Source organism: Calidris pugnax, unplaced genomic scaffold (assembly GCF_001431845.1).
Source record: "Calidris pugnax isolate Ruff unplaced genomic scaffold, ASM143184v1 scaffold76, whole genome shotgun sequence".
Taxonomy (NCBI): domain Eukaryota; kingdom Metazoa; phylum Chordata; class Aves; order Charadriiformes; family Scolopacidae; genus Calidris; species Calidris pugnax.
In genome coordinates this window covers 2,123,998-2,148,185 of record NW_015090827.1, presented here as the reverse complement: position 1 = coordinate 2,148,185, position 24,188 = coordinate 2,123,998, and the positions used below count along the sequence as shown (strand labels likewise).

The window sequence follows — 24,188 nt, the reverse complement described above, 5'->3', positions numbered from 1 at the left end:
CAGGAAACCCACCTCGAGTGAAAACCCGGCCATCGCCTTTCAAGAAACATTGACTCGAGTGTGAAGAAGACACGTGGAGGCAGCTTTGGAGCTGCAGAGCTAAGGCTGAGACAGGCCGAGGGGGGTGATGGGGAAACACTCCAGCAGCAGGATGCTGTTGGTTTGACTGACAAATGATGTTCTAATCCCGGTAAACAGACACCGCCCGGCTAAAAATCGGGGTAAGGCGGACAAAGGGGAACAAAGGCTTCATTGTTCAGGTGGCAGCACTGCCAGGTTCTCAACAGGAGGGTTTGCTTTTCTCAGCGGTGTTTGAGGACTGGTTTTAGACACCGTTACCCTCTCTGTCCTTCAAACACTAACTGTATCTCAGATTCTACAGCGCAATTTGCAAAACCTGGTGTTTTCAACTGGAAATATGCAAACTGCTAGTGCTGGTGAGGAACTGCTCTGTGCTGGGGCAAACTTCAGACCCTCGGGGGTGGTTTTCAAACGATTTATGATTAATCCCTGCGGAGAGCTCAGCTGGGCTACAAATCCAGGAGAGATACGGGCTCTGCTTTACAGCCACGTGAGATGAAATAGCCTGGGAACAGACATTACATTCATAGAATCATGGAATCATAGAACGGTTAGATCCGGAAGGGACCTTAAAGATGATCTAATTCCAACCCCCTGCCCTGGGCAGGGACACCTCCCACCACACCAGGTTGCTCCAAGCCCCCTCCAACCTGCCCTTGAACCCCTCCAGGGATGGGGCAGCCACAGCTTCTCTGGCCAACCTGGGCCAGGCTCTCACCACCCTCACACCAAACAAGTTCTTCCCCACATCTCATCTCAATCTCCCCTCTTTCAATTTAAAACCCTTCCCCCTCGTCCTATGGCTCCCCTCCCTGATCCAGAGTCCCTCCCCATTTCTCCTGGCGCCCCTTGAGGGACTGGAAGGGGCTCTAAGGTCTCCCTGGAGCCTTCTCTTCTCCAGGCTGAACACCCCCAGCTCTCTCAGCCTGTCTTCATTCCTGCCAAACTCCCCAAAGAGATGGGAGGAAATTCCCATTCCTCCCATCTCGTTTCAGATCTAAATTTGAAACCGTTGCCGCTCAGCTTTGCAAAAGGCTGTTCACCTCTCTGTGCAGAAGTGAAAAATAAGAGAAGTTTCCTTTATAAATGCCAAATACCAGCCTAACCAGTTCACACCAGTGCAGAGAGAACTGTAGGAAAATTCCCATGAGCTGGTGAAGCTTTCCAAAAGCGAGCAGATTGGCAGAGCTTACCTTCATTCAATGATATTCCACCTGTGTACAGAACTTCTGGTAATTAAATATGCAATCTGTTAAAAAAAAAAAAAGCAAGGAAAGCAAATCCACACTTACGGAATTATTTTTCTCCAGAGCAGTGGCTGGAGTTTTTGTCCCGCTCCAATCCTCACATCGCCCTGCAATTTGCTGGATCCAGTTTGATCCCAACAGTGGGAAGTTGCAGCAGCATCACGTAAAAGGGTAACATCTGCCTGAAACTTCAGAGAAGAGCTTTTCCTGGCTGGTCAGTCGGCTGCTATTCCTTAGCTAAAGCAGTCTGCCTGCAGAGCACGCTTACACGGGCTGTCACACACTGCCTGCGCTTGGAAATGAAAGAGTTAATTAATGCAGGTTAATACCAGCAGGGTCTTTTGCCTTACTTAAGCTAATGAAACACAGCTGTGCCCTGCTCGTGCCTACCACCAACCAACATTCCCAACGTAAAGCCACCTCCCATCTGCCTACGTGGAATATTCTTTCCTGCTGAATATTATTCTGCAGGAATAGCAGAAAGCTGGGTTAAAAAACAACATTGAAATCTTAAAGGCTGGGGGGAGGATTGTAGAAGTAAGAGTTTCACTGGAAGTGAAACTCTTTGCTTTATCTTTGAGGTATCAGCTACAGTCAGGTCACTCTGAGCTCTGGAACAAGGTGGAGACACTGAAAAATCAAGACAACGTAGAAATGAGAAGCTGCTTGTGTGGATCTAGCACTTAGGATTGATTTTACACTTAAAAAAATACCACCTTCATTTTCCAAGTAGCTTGCTATTTCTTGACAGCATAAATAAAACAACGTAAACCACAGCAAGCGTGAGAATGCTTTGGACTTCCCTGTACCCACCCAAGAAAAAAGTAAGAATGTTTTTATTACATTAAATTGCACCGCTCTGCTCCTCTGCTGGCACACAGGAGGGGTCAATGAAGACAGACATGAACTGGGTATGAGATAACTTATTTTATTTATTCAATTCTCAACTCAATTTTGATGCTAAAAATTGGTCAAAGGCACTTTAAAGAAGGTATTTAAGAAACAAATCCTTATGGTGATCATTCCAGACAAGTCACCAGCTCATACCTGCCATGAGGGACACGACTACCTATAACTGCAGCGAACCATTCACAGGTTTGAAGTGGAGCACACTGTCCAGCAGCAACAGGCAATTCTCTTACAGCATTAATGACATTTGTGGAGTATTTTAAATACAACACGGTAAAACAAAGCAAATTACACTTGTTGAGTTCCACAGAAGTTTCTCTTGGCAGAAAAAGGGCGAAATTGCCTTTCTGAGTGGTCCTGTACCGCAAGATCTATGGTCATCTATGTTCACCATCAACATCAGTAGTGGGGACGTCAGAGAAATGACCCACACTTTGCTGTCACACAAAGACAAATCCACCTGCTCAGAGGGCAAACTCAGAGGTCTATCCACTACTCACTGAAATCGATACTTCTGGAAGCGTAACAGAACAAATGGCAACATGTGAAGAAAAAGTGATTTTTAATATACACCCCGACCAAAGGAAACCAAAGAAAGTGTCCTTAAAGGCAACAGGTACTGGGAAGAGAGCTTCTGCAAGACGAGGGATGGTGCTGGCATCAGCAGTGTTTCACCGCTTCAGTAAGACCAGTATCCACTGGGAAAAATTAACTGGCATGAAAGCAGATTCAAACTGGACTACTTCTGCAAATATTAATACTACTGTCTGATTAGGAGCAGTGATCAGAAGGTACCTTCTTGGCACTTCTCATTCTCTCTGAACAAAAAACCAGTTAACCCAAGGTTCAAATGGTACTCTTATACAAAGAGATGTTCCCACATCCAAGAGCAAACACCCACTGCCAAGTCCTTCCAAGAAAAGCAGTTCAAAATTTGTAGGTGGGTCACCTGAATCACTTCAGAGCCAATGGAAGCTTTTAGGTTTTATGTAATTAAGAAACCTCTTTTAGAAGCAAACCCCAAACCCAGCAAGCAATATGTGTACAGCCTCACAGAGACCCTGTGGCTGTGCTTCAGAAAAATCCACCCACCCGAAACAGGGCAGTCTCCTCAGGCTGCAGAAATACTCAAAAGCCAATAAATACTTTCTCAAAGCTCCAAGACCTGAGAGTGACATAACCAACTACTGACAGTAGTGTCACATTGGACATGAAAACGACACCAACAGTTCACATTGCAATCTTGTCTGCTGAAGCTCTGGAGGGGAGTGAGACACAAACCGATTATTTCCGAGGTATCAGCTCATTGTTACGGCAACACAATGAAACGGAGACCAACAATCCTCAGTTATAATCACACAATGTAAAAACCAACACCTTTCTAGCTTGTCTGGAAGGAAAAAAAGAATTTCTTTGCAGTGCTGTTAAAAGGCAAAAGAAATAGATTCAGAGGCCTAAGAACAAGGACACTTGAAAACAAAGCATGAATAGATGTTTGAAGAAAAGGCTATTCTTATTTCTCCAGACAGGCCACCTACTTATCACATGGTGGTATGTTCTCAGCCTTATTCCCTCCAGAAAGGAAACTTGGCCCTTTCTTTCTCCACTCCCTGTGAGGTGCTGCATGTTTTGTGAACAGGGACGTTCCTGCCAGGCTCTGCTAAACCCCCCAGCCCCAGCTGGGCACCGGAGAACAACAAGAACCGCTGCTGAGAAAAGGCTTCACCCTGAGCCCAGTGGAGGCTGGTTTGATTTCCCACCTCAGCCAACCTGTGGAGGAGCAAAAACATCTCACCTCCTGCCTCTCCTCCACCCCAGGCTTACGCATAACAAAATCAAAAACCCACAGATGGGATAGTCAGGACAGTAAAGAACATGAAGAGGAAATGATGTTACTTCACAGGGCAAACACAGGACACAAATCTGCAGAAAATAGGCAGGATTAGTTCTGCCTATTGGGGTAGAAAATCTTTCAATCCCCCCGGATGAAGCGAGGAACAAAGCAGGAATAAAGGAACAGCCCAGTAGTCCAGTTCATCCTCTACACGGGCTGAATTTACAAAGAGATTAAGCTGGGATCTTGATTGCATTTTATAAACTTCCTGAAGTGTTCCAGAAAATTTCGATTGCGTGTTTGAACAATGCTGCTGGAGTTATCAACACCATATGGGCTTCTCAATTATTACTGGGTTATGCTGCACATGGGACAAGCATTTAGCTCAGAGAAGGAAGCACCTCTCAGCATGGTCCATTCTGCGCTGGACGAGCATCCCTCTGACTACAGCAAACTGGAGACTTTTTCCTTTTTGAGCAAATACAGTTACAATTTTCTACATAAGTCAATTAACATGAAATAAAGCTCATGTCCATTTCAATACTTGAGGCAGCCTTGCTCATAAAAGACCAGCAGATTTAACCTTGCAGAAACTATTCCTTTAACTAATAGTTTATCTATGAACCCAGCCTATATTCAGGCAGAGAAGATGTGAGTTATGTTTCAGCCCCGTGAGATGTTTCAGCAATCGCCATCGTGCCACAGAGCAATGGTCAGAAAGGAAGTCAGGACTCTTTCCTGGTCGACAACAGCCAGAACCCCAATCTGTACATGAACTATCTTTGGGAAAAAAATTCCAGTACTTTATGGTAATACCCTCTCCCAGGAACATCCTGAAGGACAGCAGCAGTAAATAAGGCTGTCGGCTACCAGTATGTGCCCTTTCCAAAACAATGACTGGAGGTAATTAGGTTATGTCCAAATTCATCAATATGATGAAGGTGAAAAGTGATAAAAAGATGAAGTACCTTTTGTTCAAAGTGTGGAATAAAGACACACTCCGTCTCGGGCTTAACCCTATCCCCCCATACTGCTACTCACTCCATTCCAAAAAGAGAAAACCAGAAAGTTTTACATTAAACCGTATAAAACACAGGCTTGGCTCTGAAAATTGTTCAGTAATTAAAACACCTATTTTGTCCCACACCGAGAAAGTGTTTTCAGTTAAGAGGCAGAAATACCCATAAAGCAGCAGAGAAATTAATGCACTTTGAAAGATTCCTGCATTCAGGCTGGCTTACCTGAATAACTACATACTTCAGCTTCAAAAAGAGTGAAATAAGGATCATTTAACACCTTGTTCATAAACAGGTAACAAGATGTAGATACAGAAGAAATTTTAGGAGTGGAATTAAAAAAAAAAATATTCAGAAAAGTGAAATGAAGTACTTTAGGTGTGTGTGGAAGCAGTCAAATGGGCTTTGCTGCAGTTTTAAAACAAGACTTGTTTGTATCTGTAAAATTTTAAGGAATAAAGGAACTCCACGATCTCAAAGTACAGCGATGTGAAAACTACATGGTAACAAACTAATGAGAATACTGGCCATAACCAAGTTATTACAATGCCATTGCAACTTCGCTGACGTACTATTCCTTCTGGTTTACATGGAAGGTATGATGGAAGAGAGAGTTCTGTTTCAAAAAGCATCTGCCTTATCTTATGCTGAGAAATTCCGAGATGAATTGTTATATCCACTCAACCAACAGGGTAAGTTACTACCAAAAAAAAGCCACAGGCAAATATATAAGCAGCTTGTATGACCTCAGCCATTTAAACCTATTTCTGGGTTTCTCCCTAAAACAGTAGTGATCCAACTGCATATTGTTTTGTACAACAGAGACTTAAAAAAATTTCAGATAATTCATAGCAGTGAATTCCATTTCTAAAACAATTCACGTGGATCTTTTGGGTGGATCTCTGCCTATTCAGAATAACCAGTCTGTCGTTAAGGCAAAGCACATTTGAGACTATTTTCACGCCTCGCCCTTTCTTAAAGGGCAAAGCACAAACAGGAACTTCAAGATACTGAGAATATTAGAGAAAGCCATCGTGAAGCATCTGACTGCACAGCATCCAACTGCTAATATTCAAACTGACCCAACAGAACATCTGGAAGGAACCAGAGGAGAACAGAAACAGGAACAGAAATACTGTACGATTATCTTTGAACGCGTCCAGTATGTTTTTTTTTTAATACAAATTCTTCCAGATATTAGTGTACCAGAATGACCCCCTATTTCACAGCTTTAGGGCCCCAAATCCTCATGAGCAGGGCTGCAAGGTCACGCTACCCCACACAGTCAGAGCCAGCACTGGGCTCTGGTGGACACAGACAGTGACAGGAAGTACTGCCAACGTGATTTTGAAAATAAGAATCTCCACAAGTAATTTTAGTCCACAAGCTTCATGCAGGAGTTTGAGGAGACTCTTACTCATTGTACTGGCTTCTTGTAGTTTTCTTCCAAGTCCAATTAATTCTCAGAAATTTTCTGCTTTAGCTTTTGATTACCCTCCAGTGCTTCAATTTTGCTCTGTTCTTCTGGATTCTTTGCCAAATCAGGATTGTAGCGATACAAATACCCATATGGACGGAGATGATAAATCAAATATTCCAAATGATACATAGTCACTGGATCAACGTAGTGGAATGAAACTGCAAGATCGGAGCAGCATCCGGGACCCTAAAAGGCAAAACAAGTCAAAATAATCAGCAAGAATTGCAAAGCATGACCTGGATTACAAAGCCAGGAAGAATTCAAACACATACTTGACGTCATGGTAAGAAATTCACTATCATCACTCAGTCATATACTGCAATACTTAATGTTGGCAAACAAAAAGTATAAGCCATATCTGCCAAAGCATCTTTCCAAAATAAAGTTGGACAAAGTCTTTTGCTTCTGCAGTCAAGCCTGTGAAAAAACTAGCTGCCCTCGTTAACGTCAGAGGTTTTTTGCTTTTCCATTCTTCTTTTTTTATGTTGGTGCTTAAATAAAACCAAGAAACAGCAAGCAAATCTAAATGCATTGCATTTACATATATTTACATATTGTTCTTCTTTCAGTACTTAATAAGTTTTACCAATATAGCTTAGTTTGGATACCAACTCCAAACACCAATACGATAGGACAGGATCAAATGTGCGATTTCCATTATGGATCCCCACCACCACTGCGTCAATTACGGAGATAACCATCCACAGCTCATCCTCCCATCAGCTGCAACCCTACCTAAAGCTGCTGCATCCTCACACTAATTAATACAGTATCATAGCTGGTTTAAGCTACAGAAATGCTCTAGCTGCTGAAAAATAAAAAAATAATAGATACTTCAAAATGAAAAGAGTCTATCAAAGAACTAAAGTTTAGGGTTTTTTTCCAGCTTTACTGCTATCCTTGATTTCGGCCACTTATGCTGATCTCAAAGCTTGCTGAAAAATAATACCTTTAAAAATGAGATTATAATCCTAACAAAGTAGCCGCATCACAGATCACATGAATATCAAATGCAGAATACCTTCAGATTGCTTTAATTTTAAGCAGTGCCCTGCTTCACCCACCCCACGTTCTTTCCTTTTTTTTAAACTGGAGATTTCAGATGTGAAACACAAAGGACAAACTAAAGTTCTTGCAGTAAGAATGTTTCAGCCTGTAAATGCTCTTTTTTGTTGCTAAAAAAAATAATTTTAAAAAAAATTAGCTTTGCCAGCTCTCATGCTTTGCCTCCACTTCTACAGAAGGTAGGCAAGAGTTCAAAATCAACTACAGAAGGAAATCTAATCATATTTCCGTGTTTGGGTCAGGCTTTTATTTCACTTCTAGGCAACGTTCATTCTTCTATAATCTTTTCAACGTAATTCATTTACATGTACATTTTAACAACCTTCAACACAAAAGTGAGGGCAGGGCAGCTATCAGGTCACACTGCACACAATAATCAGTGATAAGGAAATACACTGCAGCATGTTTCCACAGTTACAGGCAAAAAGATCAGCAGGCAGCCAGGGGCACGCACCAACACCCAGCAGCCCCTCCCGGAACTCGGGAATCTGTTAAGTGTGATTTGGGAATCATTTCTGATTTGGGAATCCCAAAATCTTCTTTTCTAAAATATATTGAGCTGTTATGAAACTGCTAATTCACACATCATATACATTCATACACATTATCAGATATACTCAATAAAATAGATACCAGGTTCCTAAGGACTTACCTCTACAGCAGGATAATAATTGTAATTCCAGTACCAGAACGTTTTTGGTAGGTATCCTCTGATTAAATGATGTTCTGGAACAAAGGGATGAAAGGTTTCTCTACCACTTGTATCCCTCGAATCTCCTGCTTCCACATTAATGATCTCCATGCATTTTCCGAGTGCGAGGTCTTCAATAGAGGAGCTGTGAGAGCATTTGTTTGTTTTAAATGCAGCAACAAATCTCTTCAGAGCTTCTTTGCTCAGAACGTATCCTGCTCCACCGCTCATGTAGCCCTGTTTCACATAAGGCTTAAACCTTCTTCCAAAGTATATTGGCTGTTCAGGACTGTATTTTGAAAGAAGCCACCTCAAATTGTCCAATATAACGTATGTATCATCATCTGCTTTCATAAACCAATCAGCATCATCAAAATAATGATCATATACATATTGAAAAGCTTTAATAGTCTTCCAGTACAGTTGGTCCCTGCCTTCTTTGGTTTCTAGGCCCACAGTTGGGAAGTCTTTATTCTCCTCAGAGCTCATAAAAAGTACTTTATTACAACGTTGGGCCCAAGTGGCCTTAACATGCTTGGCTTTCTTTTCAAGATTTTGAGGTCCAGTCATGACCCAACACAGTATTTTCACCTTTTGATACAGTCCCTCTGCAATATTTTTATTCTCATCTAAAAAAAGAGAAAAGTTAAAAAAAAATAAATTAGACTTGATTGCGAAACAAACGTAGGAGCAACTTCCCCCCAGACATTCCGTTTCTAGATCAGAGAGAAAAAAGGCATTTTCTTCCAAATGTACCAGTTAATGAAACCGATGTTAGGTTTAGGAAGAAAACAAACAAGACTCCCAAAACCAAGAAACCAAAATTCTTAAAGCTACTCCAACTTCACAGAATAAAGGAGAGCATAAGAGCACTATCAAAATGGTTATCTGTTTAGGGAAGTAGGGCTTTGAAAAAACCTCGATTTGAGTATAAAACCTGTTTAGAGGCAACTTCTTTATGGTCTTGGAGGACTAATGAAAATTTAAAAGCTGAATATTTTTGCCATTCACAATGAATACAATTTAAAAGCTAACAAGCTCTGTTGTATATATATTGTTAACTAATAAAAACTAATAAATATTTCTGAAGCAGCAATGTATTTTTGAAGAAAAGAGAAGCTAGATCAAAAGTTAGAATTGGTCCAAAATTAGCTTCTTGAAGCTAAAAAGCGCTGAATATTTTTGCCATTCACAACGAACACAATTTAAAAGCTAACAAGCTCTGTTGTATATATATTGTTAACTAATAAAACCTAATAAATATTTCTGAAGCAGCAATGTATTTTTGAAGGAAAAAGAAGCTAGATCAAAAGTTAGAATTGGTCCAAAATTAGCTTCTTGGAGCTGAAAAGCATTTCAGCCACACCTACAGTGCCAGAAAACCCCCATTAGACGAAAGCATTTCAGCCACACCTACAGTGCCAGAAAATATCCCTGCTTAGCAAAACCCCCATTAGACATCAATACTACATTTGAGAAGTTCCTACTCCAAACAAGTTTGGATACAGAAGCTGGACAAACACTTGGGCTCTAAGGAAAAAAATCATTACTGTAATAAAATTGTAAAAGAAAACTACCATTCAGTAGGCCTCAGGAGAAATAAAGTTATTTAGATGTAACCTGAACACGGGGAAAGTGAAAAAAAAGGATTCATACAAATTCTTGGCAGTGAAGAAAGCAGCATTTTGCAATGCATGAAAAGGGAGGATATTATTTAATTAGTCAGGCGTAACAAAATACCTTTATGCTGTCCGGAGTCTGCATTGAAATTCATTTGTCCTTGCAGCTGATTGTTATCGATATCTGCTGAGTGTTGACCGTGTGGATCATTGTGAAGGATGTGAGGCTGGATCTTAACCTGCTCTTCTAGTATAATGCTGAACAGAAGATAGCAGACGAAAAATCCTATCGCTGATCCAAAAGTGAAGGTTAGAAGGTTCATCCAAGACTTAGAAGAGGCCATCTCCTGAAGGTGATACACTGTCAAAAACAAATGAAAAATGCCTTAAGCTTAAAGTGGCTTAACACAGAAATCAAATCTATAGGAAGAAATCAAGGACTAAATCTCTGGAAGTAGAGATCTCAGTTCTAGCTCAGATTCAGCTCTGATTCAGATTCAGTTCAGATAAACTTCAGAAGTTTAAGTACAAGGGCAATATGAATATACATATAAAACTGTACGACCATTGATAAATTTAGTGAAAAAGGGCTATCATATATTCTTTCAGCTTAAATTATAAAGGACAGTCATAAATCACAACAGTGACTGTACATACAAAAAACATTAATTATATTTATACAATATTTATAGAATAATGTTTACATTTAAAGTGCAATACGTTAATCATAAAATTGTAATATATGTTCACTTGGTTCTCTTCGTCCCAAGTAATACGTGCTTTAAAACGTAGTACCTAAGCCTTTTACAAAGCTAAAAGATGATGATCAAAGGACAATCTACAGGCCTAGATACAAGATTGCCATGAGATGGACCTAAACTCCAGAAGTAAGTATATTACAGGAATTCTTCAACAGATGACAAACACAAGTAGATTTTTAAGAATTATAAAAGCAATTCTACTCTCAAAGTAGGGCAGTTTTCTTCCACTTTTAGGAAGTACTGAGGGTAAACTTACAGAAGAAAGAGTTAGACAACATCTGAATTTTCATACAGAAACACCCAATTTTAAAAGGCATTTGGAAGAAGAGGAGAAGAAAACACATTAGCCTCAAGGCCTCTTCTACACATCAGAAAACTTGTATTTCAGGAATAAAAAACACCCTTCACTTCAGCCACACCCTAGCTCCTCAAAACCGGAAGGATTTGGCTGACCATTTTTATAAAATTGAACAAAACCAGCATCTACTCCTGAAAAAAGAGCTTTGCCCTAAAAAAGTGAGCTTTATACATGTAAAACAAGCATGAATTTTTATATATTAAACCCTTACAAACCAATTTCAGGCTGTTGAAGCTCAAGGCCTTTCCATCTTTGCAAAGGGTTGAGACATTTTCTAATAATTCATGACTAAACTACAAAAACATTGAGCGTGAAAATATATACTGGATTCGAGCCAGAGTCTTACAAACAAGTTGATGATGTTCCCTCCGTTAGGATCATTCTTAACGTCACTGGGCAGGACCCAGTTTAGTTAGTTAGGGAGCCAAAAAAAGAAAATTATGGAATGTAGGGGAGCATCAATGAAAACCATCGATCAGGAAAGAGCTGCAGCCAGCAAAACAACTCATTTAGCCTGCACCCACTTCCCTCGTTGGCTGTGCAGAGCCTATTGGAAATCGAGTGTCTCCAAGCAAATTAATCACTTTGCAGCAACACGTGCTCCAAATACCAGTTTTCTCTCTGAATCCTCTTTAGCGCTTTAATATGAAAAAGCACATTATATAATTTTCTAATTATACATTATATTCCCTCCATTCAGCACTACATCTTGGTGGAGACTAACGATTGCCTTTAGGTATCCCACCTTAGAGTATAAAATGGACTGTCATCATTTGTGACCCAGGCCTTGGAAAAATGACTCGGTTTCCAGCTTTATTTCTATTGTCTTACAAGCCACTAATTTGGGAAGAAAATATGAGGACTTAAAGGAGGTGCCTTCCAAATAAAATAAAACTAAGCTAAACTCCAAAACATGTAAGGACAAGCCTATATGCACAAGCAGCCTGTGACACTGAAAAGTACCCTTTGTACTACAATGATTAGTTTTGTTTTCCTCATCTATCACCAGCAAGTGCCCTAAAATTTGCAATACACAAAGAGAGAGGACCAGAATAAAACAATGCCTTCCTTCAGCATATTAAGAGGGGAAAATATAAAAATCCATGCAGGCACTGAGCATAGCTACAGCACCTTCTAGAAGAAAAAGTCTCCATTGTTCCACTTTTCAATATTAGTTGTCTCTGCCATACAATTTCAGTTATCTGCTCTATCAGCTATTAAAATTACTCTTGCTTGCACAGAAAAAAAGAAAATCACTTGAAAATAACTGCTGCTTATTAAACTATGGAATTACATTCAGTTAGATTCTTTAGGAAAAAACCTTTAAGGGTATTGGAACTGTTAAAAAGATAAACAAGTGCATTCATCACATTTGGAAATCAGAAGTTGATTTGGCAGTATTCCACAAGCAAAGAGGATTTCTGGGAGCAGGTAGGGACAGATGCACTTCATATTTGATATGAAATGGCCCCAGTTACAGTTTTCAATCTAAAATCATCTGCTCATCGTTCTATCAATTTTATATCAACAGACTGGACCACTATATACATGTGTATCAGTATGTTTATAAACTCCATCAGTAAACAGGACAGAAATCTTCATTTTTGACATTATCTTGATATTTGACATAAGTACAGTCTTTTAACTTGCCAGCAAAAATAATGGAATTCTACAGCACTAGACTAGAACCAGAAAATGTCTAAAAGGAAGGTCAGTTCTGATTATGACAAGCATCCCCACCCAGATGCTTTGTTGACATTCTTTTCTATATACGGATTTATTCAGGGGCAAGACAAGCAAAACATTTAAGTGCTGAGCAACCTGATCTAGTGAAAGATGTTCCTGCTCATGGCAGGGGTTGGACTAGATCACCTGTAAGGGTCCCTTCCAACCCAAACCATTCTGTGATGCTATGATTCTGTGACACATGGAGAGGGAAAAGGCAAGTGCACAACCTACCCGGTCACTAAAAGATCCCTGGGTTTACTTCTATTTTTATGTCTATTGAGTTAAAAACCAAACACTACTTTAAAAAAAAATCACCTACAATTTAAATCATGCTCCAATGCTCTATCATGGCAGCTTAAACAAATAGATCCATTTAGATATCCACGAATTCACATCAACAAGACCAACAAATGTTTTAAAATTATATCACAACAGTCATTGTAGATTTGGCTACAAATTTATATTTTGAGAGACAATATACGATACTGGACCTTGCCTCTACCCCTCAGAAAAACCAAACCCAACCACCTTTAAAACTGATACTTTTAAACAAACTCAGACCACATAACTTTCTGAACTTATTTCAAGAGGAAAGACATTCAACAACAAAAAAACCCAGCAAACCCAAACCTGGGATTTTGAAATTTATGGAACACAGGACAGAACTCTAGATATTTTTTGTACCTGTTTAATCCCAATATCATTGCAGAATCACTTTAAGATTTGATAAATTAACTATGAGAAATATGGCTAGCCTACCCACACAGCTGGCTCTCCCTGGTATCCCTTACTTAGGAAGGAGTAAGGGACTCATGCGCTGAGGCCCCAGTGTGAAACAGAATGTAAATGTCCTTTGAGAGCTGCATAATTAGCAACGAAATTGATCTCCGCTACCACATACTTAACAGTCAAGCAACACATCAGAATAATTAAAGTCAAAATGTATAAAACATAGCTAGCTGTGCAATGCCCAGTAAAGGCCTTCTGCTCCCTAAATCCCATTATTTCTAGAGGCTTTATATGCACATATTCATACGCTTCTGAAATGAAGCTATATTCAAAACAGCTGTACACTCGCTGATGTTGCCTGTACCATGGATTACTGTAAACTGCTGCAGTTTCACAGAATCACAGAATCTTCTAGGTTGGAAGGAACCTTAAAGATCATCTTGTCCAACCGTCAACCTAACTGACAAAAATAGACACCCACACAACAAACAAGGAGCATCATCACTAAACCATACCTCCCAGCACTACATCAACCCGTCTTTTGAACACCTCCAGGGATGGTGCCTCAACCACCTCCCTGGGCAGCCCATTCCAATGCCTGAGAACCCTTTCAGTGAAAACATTTTTCCTAATATCCAGCCTGAACCTCCCCTGGTGCAACTTGAGGCCATTTCCTCTTGTCCTGTCGCCTGTGACTTGAGAAAAGAGACTGACCCCCACCTCTCTACACCCTCCTTTCAGGTAGTTGTAGAGAGCAAGAAGGTCTCCCCTCAGCCTCCTCTTCTCCAGGCTGAATAACCCCAGCTCCCTCAGCCTCTCCTCATAAGACTTATTCTCCAGACCCCTCACCAGCTTTGTCGCCCTTCTCTGGACCCGCGCCAGCACCTCAATGTCTTTTTTATGGTAGGGGGCCCAAAACTGGACACAGTACTCAAGGTGAGGCCTCACCAGTGCCGAGTACAGGGGGGTTTCCTATCAACTAAGCACAGATTGTAATTTTCCCTTTTAAAAATTCACTGCATTTTTTTTTTAAATCTAAGGCTGCAAGCATTCCTTTGGAGAAACCAAAACCTCTTGGTTTAGAACCTTGTTCTATCCAAAGAATCCAGCCGCCGGCAGCGCGGTGTGCCGTACAGGTGGCCGGGAACAGCACCTACACAACATGGGCACCCATTTGAGACTGGAGAAGGATCCTGGCGGCCTCCTTCCTCATTCCAGCCGCTGACACCCTCTCTCAGCAACAAGTCACCAGGTCCAGGGCACGCAGAGGCTCCCTAGACCTCTACCAACTTACTACAGATGGCAGCGACGTCAGTCCAGGAAGTCCCCGTTAGGAGAAGCAGGAGGCGACGGCTGGGGAGCACCGAGAGACTCCCCCCACCTCTCCCTCCCCAAAAGGCACCTTCCTCCCTCCGCTGCGGCTCCGAGGGACTCTCCGTCTCCCGAGGAGACACCCCCAACTCCCCCTTCCTTCGGCGCCTCTCCTGACAGCCCAGCCACCTGCTGTCCCCGCCAACCGCGGCTCCTGCGGGCACCTTTCTCTCCGCCGCCGGGCTGACACGCACGGCCCCGGCCACCTCCCTCCCTCCCCATCGCCGCAGGGAGGCACCTGCCTTCACCTCGCCTCCCCAGACGGAGCGATGCCCTTCAGGGGCCTGCCTGCCGGCCTCCCCTCACCGAGGGCCCGCCCCGGCCTGGCCCGGGCCCCGCCGCCGCCACCTCCCCCTCAGCGCCGCGCGCTCCCCCCTCACCTCCTCAGCCGCGCGGGCCGCGAGCCGCCCTTGTCCGCGCGCAGGGAGGGGAGGGGAGGCCGCCGCCGCCACGCGCCGCCACCGGCACCATCCCGCCGCCGCCGCGCGCTGCGCACCCCGACGGCGAGACGGGGGTGGGTGGGGCTTCCCCGGCCACGCCCCCTTCCCCGCCTCTGCCGCTTGCTCATTGGGTGGAGAGCGCCGAAGGGGCGTGGCCGGTCCCGGCAGGCGCATTTAACCCTTGCCCGCCGGGCGGGCCCCGCCGCGTGGCAGCGCCGGTGGAAGGGGCGGGAGGTGCTGAGGGGGGAGCCGCGTCTGGGGACGGGGATCCCTCTCTCCCTCCGTTCTATCCGCCGGGAGTACGGCCGTGTCGTCGGGCCAGGCCGCGAGTAGAGCCCGCCCCGGCCGTGAGAGGAGGTCGGTGGTGGGTGAAGCCGCGGGCAAGAGCTGCGGCGTGAGGGCCGGGGGCGGCGGGGGGGGGCAGCTCGCCTGGAGGCCTTGATGGCGGCCTGGTCAGGGCCTTGAGGGGTGAGGGGGTGAAAAAACGGTACAGGGAGGAAAGGGAAGAGTGTGAGGGAAGAGCATCGCCGCCCCCGGCGCGCCCTGAAGTTCGTTAATGAGGTGTGGGGGGACAGAGCCCCCCCCCCAACACGCACCCCCCCTGCCATGGAATTACCTGGTTGTTGTCTCCCTGCTGTGGCCTGTGCCCTGTGGTAGAACCGGGCCCCACCGCTTCCCAGCCCCTGGTTCCCTTCCCCTCAGCCGGTCTGGAGCCTCTGCACTTCCAAAATACCATTAGGCGACTGGAAGGGACGTTGCTAGGTAACTGCACCCTCGGAAATCACTCCTTATCTCCCTCCGCTAATGCTGCCTACCTTTTCAACATCCCTCACGCTGCTCTCTCCATAGCTTTCCTCGGGGGGGAAAAAAAACCCCAACCCTATTAAATATGAAGAGGGATTATATATTTTAAAGGTGTTTTCCATTACAGTGTAACCAAAGAATAGTGCTTTGCAAACAGTGGGTAGTTAATGCAGCTCTGTAGCTAATACAGGCTTCTTTTTTCCTATATGTTTTTAAGGACTGGGGTGCAGGTACATGCAAACAGGAGCTGGTTCATGCTGAGGGCCCCCAGTGTCTCTGCAAATGGCAGTCACTGCACACACTGCTCTCGAAGTCTCACCACATCTCCCTCCCTGTGGTTCTTCTTCCTTCCTCCAGCCTCTCCAGAGGTTCAGTCCAAGCCACAGCTTTGTCTCCTCGTGGCTATAGATTGTTTGCTTTCTGCCTTCCCTCTCTCCAAAACAGTTCATCCCTTGGTAGTGTGCCCTTTCGTCCTCTATTTTCAGTTCTTTTTCTCTGGATGATTGGCCACGCAGGAGATGCTGGCTTTTTTAAGAAGCTCCCATGTCCCACACGGCTCCAGGTCATAGCTTCTCATTCCTGCCCCAGCCCACCGTTTGCTGCCCCCCTAAAATAAATATTACAAGCAACTTCGTGAATGGTATCTCCTTGAGATAGTTTAATCATAGAAGAAAGGGTAGAAGTGAGGTGAGCACGCTTGTTGTAGGGGTTTGACATGAAGAAATTCAGCTATAAACAATAACAAAGACAATGGAAATCACAAAAGCATCTGAAAAAATAGAGCTGTCTTGTTTTCTCATTTCCTTTCCTTCCCAGATTTTGATAGTTCTGTCCACCCATGTACAGGGCATGCCTTAAAATTCTGAAATAGATTAAGTTGAAGTTTTCAAAATGTCTCGTAGTGCAGATATGCAGTATGATCGAGCTGAATGTGAGACTTGGTGTTGCTTGGGGAACTCAAAAGCAGCACGGCAGTTCTGCTGTCGAGGACTGTGGCCCCTGTATGTGACATACGTGTATGTCCGTGCATGAAGTGCTGTGCCTTTTCATACCCGGGTGGTCATGGAGCCATTTCACTCTTTGTTAGGCTAGTTTGAGAGGAAGATTTCCAAAAGAGAGAGGGTGGAATGTACTGTCATTTAACAGAAGTCTATAATTATTGGTGTACACAAAGTTTGCTTTAACAAATGTGACTGGTTTGGCCACGCTGTAATGGCTGTTTAACAATTTATGGAGACATTCATGTACCGTGCATACAAACAGTTGTGGTGGGTTGTTTTTTTTTAAACTCGGGGATAGATGAGCAGTCTCTGGCCGTTCAGAGTCAGGGAAGGTGCCCCTCCATGGGAGCAAACACACATCCACCCCTTCTGCTGTGCAGCGCTGCTTTGCATAACAAACTCCCTCTGGGTGGCCACGCAGAGGGAAAAAGCTGTTCTGGTGCTCAGGGTCAGAAAGGGGGAGAAGGCTCAGTGCTCTCTCGTTGCTTGCAGGGTCTGCAGATCTGCTTCTCCATTGTCCCACTCCATATCAATGTGGCACATCGATAGGAGACTCCTGTGTTCCTGAGAAAGCCCAGGGGACATGCAGGTATCACAGTAATGAGACTCACATCACTTACATTCTGGTGTGTCTGGATGGGGGCAAATTACAGAGAAAAAGGCCTGGGAGTCCTGGTGGGCAACAGGATACCCATGAGCCAGCAATGTGCCCTCGTGGCCAAGAAGGCCAATGGCATCCTGGGGGGCATCAGGAAGAGTGTGACCAGCAGGTCAAGGGAGGTCATCCTGCCCCTCTGCTCTGGGAGGCCACTTCTGGAGCACTGGGACCAGTTCTGGGCTCCCCGGTTCAAAAAGAACAGGGAGCTGCTGGAGAGGGTACAGCAGAGGCTACAGAGATGATGAGGGGCCTGGAGCATCTCTCTTACGAGGAAAGGATGAGGGACTTGGGTCTCTTTAGTCTGGAGAAGAGCAGACTGAGGGGGGATCTGATCAACACCTATAAATACTGAAAGGGTCGGTGACAGGAGGATGGGGCCAGGCTTTTTTCAGTGGTGCCCAGGGACAGGACAAGAGGGAACGGGCACAAACTGGAACATGGGAAGTTCCATCTCAACATGAGGAGGAACTTCTTTGCTGTGAGGGTGGCAGAGCCCTGGAAGAGGCTGCCCAGAGAGGTGGTGGAGTCTCCTTCTCTGGAGACATTCAAACCCCGCTGGGCACGTTCCTGTGGGACCTGCTCTGGGTGACCCTGCTCTGCCAGGGGGTTGGACTGGATGATCTCCAGAGGTCCCTTCCAACCCCATAGCATTCTGGGATTCTGTGAGAGGGAAATTAAATTTTTAGTCATTTAATTTAAAAGGAAATAAATCACTTTGGTCTTCATGTCAGTATATAGCAAAGAACGAGATCTTCCTCTGGGGAAGCTGAGGAAATGATGCTGATTTTCAGGGCTGTGGGATGCGGTGGGAGGGCAGGTGGCAGCACTGAGGGGTTAGGAATTCTGCTGGGATTCCCTTGGAGGACTCTACCCTGGAGAGGGTGAAACCTCAGCCGTGTCCATGCTGCTCTTTAGAATCAGTTCTTGGCAAGTGTTAGTCAGTAAACCGTGCCCAGAGATTTTTCTCAAGGAATGCTACTTGGCATGGACATAAATCACAACGATGAGTCTGTTAATAATTAGCCTCTCCCGTACTTAAATGTACTTTCTGGCCCTGATTTATTTATAGAAATGGCCTGGCAAAACCTACTTAAGCACTTAAGAAAAATGCACCTCTCTTATTCATGTTACTGATAGATTTCTGTATAGATAGTTCCATTTATTTTCCATATACGTGCACCTTAAAAGTTAGACAGGGCAAGCGTGCAAATATTTTCTCTGTCAAAGCCCACATTAATAGTAAAATAATAAATTCTGGAGTAAATAAAAGAGATGCATTTCAGAACAGTTTGAGGTGCAGCCAACACTTGTGGATTAATGCTTTTGTTTGCCTGTCTCGTACCTGTTCCTGGCAAAAGCAAAGAGGTTCAGGGGATTGTTGTCAGCTAAAAAAAAAAAACACCAAAAAAGCTTAATAAAAATATTGGAATTAACATTGGAAATTATCCTGTTAAATATGCCCAGGGAGGCAGTTGAGTCACCATCCCTGGAGGTATTTAAAAGCCGGGCAGAGTTGGTGCTGAGGGACATGGGGCAGTGGTGGGTTGGGCAGTGCTGGGTTAATGGTTGGACTCGATGAGCTGAAAGGTCCCTTCCAAATTAGAAAATTCTATGATTATTATCTGGCATCTGTGACAAGAGATGAGGTATTGTTCAGTATGAATTAGAATGCAGAACTAACTCTTCTTCTACTTTGCAACCATTAATAGTTTAATTCTCCATCTGTGACAAGAGATGAGGTATTGTTCAGAATGAATTAGAATGCAGAACTCTTTTTCTACTTTGCAATCATTAATAGTTTAATTCTTCTAATCCTTTTGAATTGACACTGCATTTTGAGTTCCTTTAGAATTGTTTTTCTTCTCTTTTTCTAATTAGGATTCTCTTTCTTCTCTTTATACATAAAGAGAGTTCCTTTAGAATTGTTTTTCTTCTCTTTAGGTTTTCTCCTCTTTTTCTAATTAGAATTCTCTTTCTTCTCTTTATACGTAAAGGCAAAAGGCTATTTTTACAAGGTCTGTTGTTCGATCTCCTAACTAGGGAAGAACAGGGAGGAAAGGCATTCCATTTTACTGTTTATATATCATGGCAGTACCAACAACAGTTTACCTCTGTACAGAATTCAGAATTAATTCCTAGGAAAAAAGCAGAGTAAGTATCTATGATAATGAAACAAGGCGATCATTTGAAGGGTTGAGTGCTACTGGATTTAACAGAATTAGAAAGAAGTCAATACATCCTGTGAAGTCAGCTGTATTTCAGTGTGTACTTCTGTGAGAAAATGGGAAAAAATTAGTTTCGCTATCACATTTTTTTCTTTTAAAGCAAATAATTGACTTAGGGGATGTGATAGCACATTTGTTTATTTTCCACGCTGCAAAGTGTTACATTTTCCAGTCTAGTTATTTCATTGCAGACCTTTGTTCTATTTGTTCTACACCTCTGTTTCTGATAACATCAGGGCTGGCAGGGTGAGGGTTTCTCATTCTGAGGTAATAGCTCGACCTAGTGATGGGAAAGAGCAGATGCAGTGATACGTTTTAGAATAGTTTCTCAGTCTTTTATAAACCAAAGACCTTCTAACTTCCTTTAAAAAAAAATAAATAGATCCTCTTGCAGTGTTCCGTAATTGTTATTCTTCTTCCTCTTGTTCTTAATTGCATTTAGGAGACATATATATGTTTTTAAGCACATTTAACTGGCCACTTTTGATGTCTTCCAGACACATCACTAAATTAAAGACAGTGCTTTAAAACACTAAAGCAGCACAACTGGTATGTGTCAAAATAACTTTCTTAGAATTATGTCCAGTTATTCCAGCTGAAAAATACATTCCAATGTATTTTAAGTTTGTTACATATATTCAAGCATGGATTTAGCTGTTGGAGCTTTATACCAGCCAACCATGTCTCTTACAGCTGAATTTAGCTGTATTCTAGATGAAAAGGATCTTGTTTGTGTTAAACAAAACACCTAATGAACTGGGTAAAATCTCACAATGGACGAATTACAATGAAAAAGTGAACTGGAGATTGTAATTTGCAGTTAATCCTGCTATATTGACTGCAACGGTTAGTTTAAATGCTAATTCAGCTGACACCTAATCTTTCTTACTGTTTGGAAAAGAACCAGAATTTAAATTATTTCTACCATTATGGCTCAAAAAACACTCTAGAGAATTATTCCGCTTTATGTTATAGAACCAATATCAGACTGACTAGTTTTTCTTTCTGCAAATGGTTAAAAAAGCGTATGTAATAGTTCTTTGGGTTTTGCGGTTTGTTTCCCGCCCCATCTCCCCAGGAGGAGGGAATAAATTACCCTGGATTCCTTCTCATTAGCCAAGACCACTATTCAGTTAGAAGTCAGCAATGTTTCATTCCTCGGTGGCCTTGGGCCCAGTGACAATAGAGCCATTGGTGTGCCATATGCCGGGCCTGCCATGTGCACCGGGCGGCCAACAGCTCTTTCAACACCCCTTTCTCCTCTGGGCTAACAAACACGGGGGATGATGGAAGGGCTGGGATGGTTTAAAGTTAAAAAAAGAAAAAAAAAAATAGGATGCAGCAGCCTTCTGTGCGGGGAATAACAAATCACCTTACTCCTTGTTCTCCCTTGCTGTTGTGCTAGACGTGCCTTCCTCCTGCTCTACTGAAGTTCTCAATGCCCGGGCTCTAGAAAAGATTTTCTTTTAGCACTGTGACCTCTAACTCTGAGGTCAGAGGGAGTCTTATTTGTTTTGAAGCTTAACATAATGAAGCAGAAAGAAAAGAAAAAAGGATTAAGTAAGAGAGACTATAAGCAATAGGAACTCCCAGGGGGAGAGCCAACTACTTTTCATACCATGAGAGAGAGGATTTTGTCTGGAGGAGAGATGAGGAGTCCGCGTGTCCTTTAAATGTCTTCCAAAAGGAAAAGAACAGAGAGGAAAAAAAGGAAAAATAAACATACTCAAAATTATAGGAACAAACAGCTCTGTTAGCTCGGTAAATTCTTTAAAAGCTCGGGGCTCTCTGGCATGTGGTGTGGTCCCAGTGGGCAAAAGGCAGAGTGGGAGACAAAAACATGAGCCTCCTGCACCTCAAGCTACAGATCTCCAAACAGCTTTTGAATTTGACAGTTTCTCTTCTCGCTTTTGTTTCCCCACTCAGATACGGGGATTAAAGCATGGATCTGCCTGAGACTTCGAGTGCAAGCACACAAACTTTAAGAGCACATCGTGTTACTGTTCTCCTGGGGAAGGAAAACCAAAATAAGAAAAGGCCTTTGCTCTCTGCGTATGCGTATCCCTGAGATGGAACTCCACGTTTCAGATGCCAGACGTGGTACCAGAATGCCTGGCACTGCAGCAGTTGCCTGGTAAATGTACAGGTATCCAACATGCCTTTATTTTTATAAAGATAGCCAGGGTAGGAGATGGGTTATTTATTGTCAACCCATGCGACTGGGGAGGAGGAACTGATCCCCACCTTCCCCCAAGTCCTGCCCACCATCCATCTCTCCCAGTGTATAATGGGCTGCCAGTGCCACCATGGTACGAGGATGTTGCTGTGGGGCTCCATTAGGAGAAACAATCTTCTGCTTCCAGGCTTAGCCCCTGTCCCAGAAAATCTACCAGGCTGCTGCCAGAAAGAACATTTGCCAATTGATTTTCTGTTATTGCTACAATGCTGAATCATGGAGCAATGTCTGTCTGAAGTCACTCTTTCCTGGCAGAAATGAAGCTGTCCCCTACCTCCCAGCCCCAAGAACGGCATTAAATTATTATTAGGGTGCATTCAGGAACAGAAGATGTAAACGCGTGAAGGATGCTACACAGGCTTCAACACCAAAGTCATTTGTAGATGCTGACAAACACAAACAAATCAATAACAGCACATCCCATTCAGCTGGGCCTGTGAAGACGGGTGGTGACATTTTGTGTAGCAAATACATCAAATTAAAAAAAAAATCAAGCTGGAAAATACAGGCTTTTTGGTGATCTGTGCCCAGCTCACACTGTGAACATTTGGACACCGAGAGCTGAGAAAAGGATAGTTTGAAGCATCTGGAAACTTGAAGCTGCCTATTCCCAGGACTCTGTTATGACACAAGTTAGGACTGGAGAAGGAGAAAAAAAAAAGCATTGCTGTTGCAATTCAGGATGTTGTCAAGGCCAGATGGAAAGTACTGGGCCTGAGCTAAAATATCCTTTTAGCGGCTTCTTAAAGGCCATTTTAAAATTCTTCACACAGACCACACTTACTGCTGACGGTCTGCACAACCTGAAGAACTTTATGCACAGCACAGCGGTTTTACACCAAGCCCACTGAAGCTGGCTGAGAAAGTGCATTGCATGCAAATTACTACTAATGGCTCTCTTGAAGTATGTGTGGAGAATGAAGGTTTATATTTAGCACTTCGCATCTAAGTCTTCAGAACTCAATTTCATTTACTTTAGGGCTCTCAAAGGCAGAACTGTCCAATGGTGAAGTCCGGGCAGGCATCAAAATCCCTTTCCACCCGTACCATCTATTATTCAGAACTGAGTTTTGTGCAGCCGAGTCCTCAGTAAACGCTTCCAAAGGTGCAAGCGCTCCCTTCCGAACCACATAAAGCTGCTTGAGGGCAACCACGATTCACAGAATCACATGGGGTTGGAAAGGTCCTCTGAAGATCATCTAGTCCAACCCCCTGCCAGAGCAGGGTCACCCAGAGCAGGTCCCACAGGAACGTGTCCAGGGGGGTTTGAATGTCTCCAGAGAAGGAGACTCCACCACCTCTCTGGGCAGCCTCTGCCAGGGCTCTGCCACCCTCACAGCAAAGAAGTTCCTCTTCATGTTGAGATGGAACTTCTCATGTTCCAGTTTGTGCCCATTTCCTCTTCTCTTGTCCCTGGGCACCACTGAGAAAAGCCTAGCCCCATCCTCCTGACACCCACCCTTTAAGCATTTATAGGGGTTGATCAGATCCCCCCTCAGTCTTCACCCACAACATGGGTATCTGAGCTCTTTAGGTGACAACAGGCAAAATGCCAGGGTTTCTGATGGCTGCAGGTTGCCCACCCGAGCCCGGGGAGGCGGCAGACCCCGCACTTCTTGGCCTGAGAAGGGTCCCCCTCAGGGAAAGGCCGCGGGGCCCACCGGGCCCGACGCCCCTCACGACCAAGCCAGGCCAGGCCGCGGCCCGACCCCCGGGGAGGCGCATGATGAAACTTCGCGGCGGGTTTCAACAGCAGCAGCCGCCGGCGGCGGGGGAGGAGCTGGCACCGGCGGGAGCCGCCTTCTTCATCACCCGCCGCGGCGAGGCGAGGACGAGCGGCTTTCCCTGCGCCGGCGGCCAGGACGGGGTAAGGAGGCACGCGGGCGGGCGGCGGCTGCTGCTGGGCCTCGGGGCGGCGGCCTGTCCTGGTAGTGC

At 43.9% G+C, this 24,188-nt stretch overlaps 2 protein-coding genes and 1 long non-coding RNA gene across 4 annotated transcripts in view; 2 read left to right on the top strand and 1 right to left on the bottom strand.

The window, feature by feature from the left end:
• Positions 1–2,240: 2,240 nt before the first annotated feature.
• On the bottom strand, positions 2,241–16,014 carry C1GALT1 (core 1 synthase, glycoprotein-N-acetylgalactosamine 3-beta-galactosyltransferase 1). 2 transcript variants are annotated; one of them, XM_014940310.1, is made up of 4 exons: positions 15,946–16,014; positions 10,064–10,303; positions 8,285–8,952; positions 2,241–6,753 (listed from the first exon to the last, which is right to left on the bottom strand). In XM_014940310.1, exons 2-4 carry the CDS (start codon positions 10,284–10,286, stop codon positions 6,544–6,546), a joined length of 1,101 nt encoding a protein of 366 aa, XP_014795796.1. In that variant the 5' UTR covers positions 10,287–10,303; positions 15,946–16,014; the 3' UTR covers positions 2,241–6,543. The 2 variants fall into 2 exon arrangements, with proteins under 2 accessions (XP_014795796.1, XP_014795795.1); XM_014940309.1 differs by lacking the exon at positions 15,946–16,014 and adding an exon at positions 15,270–15,408.
• On the top strand, positions 15,555–23,077 carry LOC106886981. Its single transcript, XR_001411771.1, has 3 exons — positions 15,555–15,686; positions 17,627–17,723; positions 21,944–23,077. It is a non-coding gene; the product is annotated as an uncharacterized LOC106886981 (long non-coding RNA).
• Positions 23,078–24,020: 943 nt separating this feature from the next.
• The window catches only part of ASNS (asparagine synthetase (glutamine-hydrolyzing)), a 22,573-nt gene continuing 22,405 nt past the window's right edge, over positions 24,021–24,188 (top strand). Inside the window, exon 1 of the mRNA XM_014940319.1 lies at positions 24,021–24,120. The gene's annotated coding sequence lies outside the window, so the exon portion shown is untranslated. The remainder of the gene's footprint in view (positions 24,121–24,188) is intronic.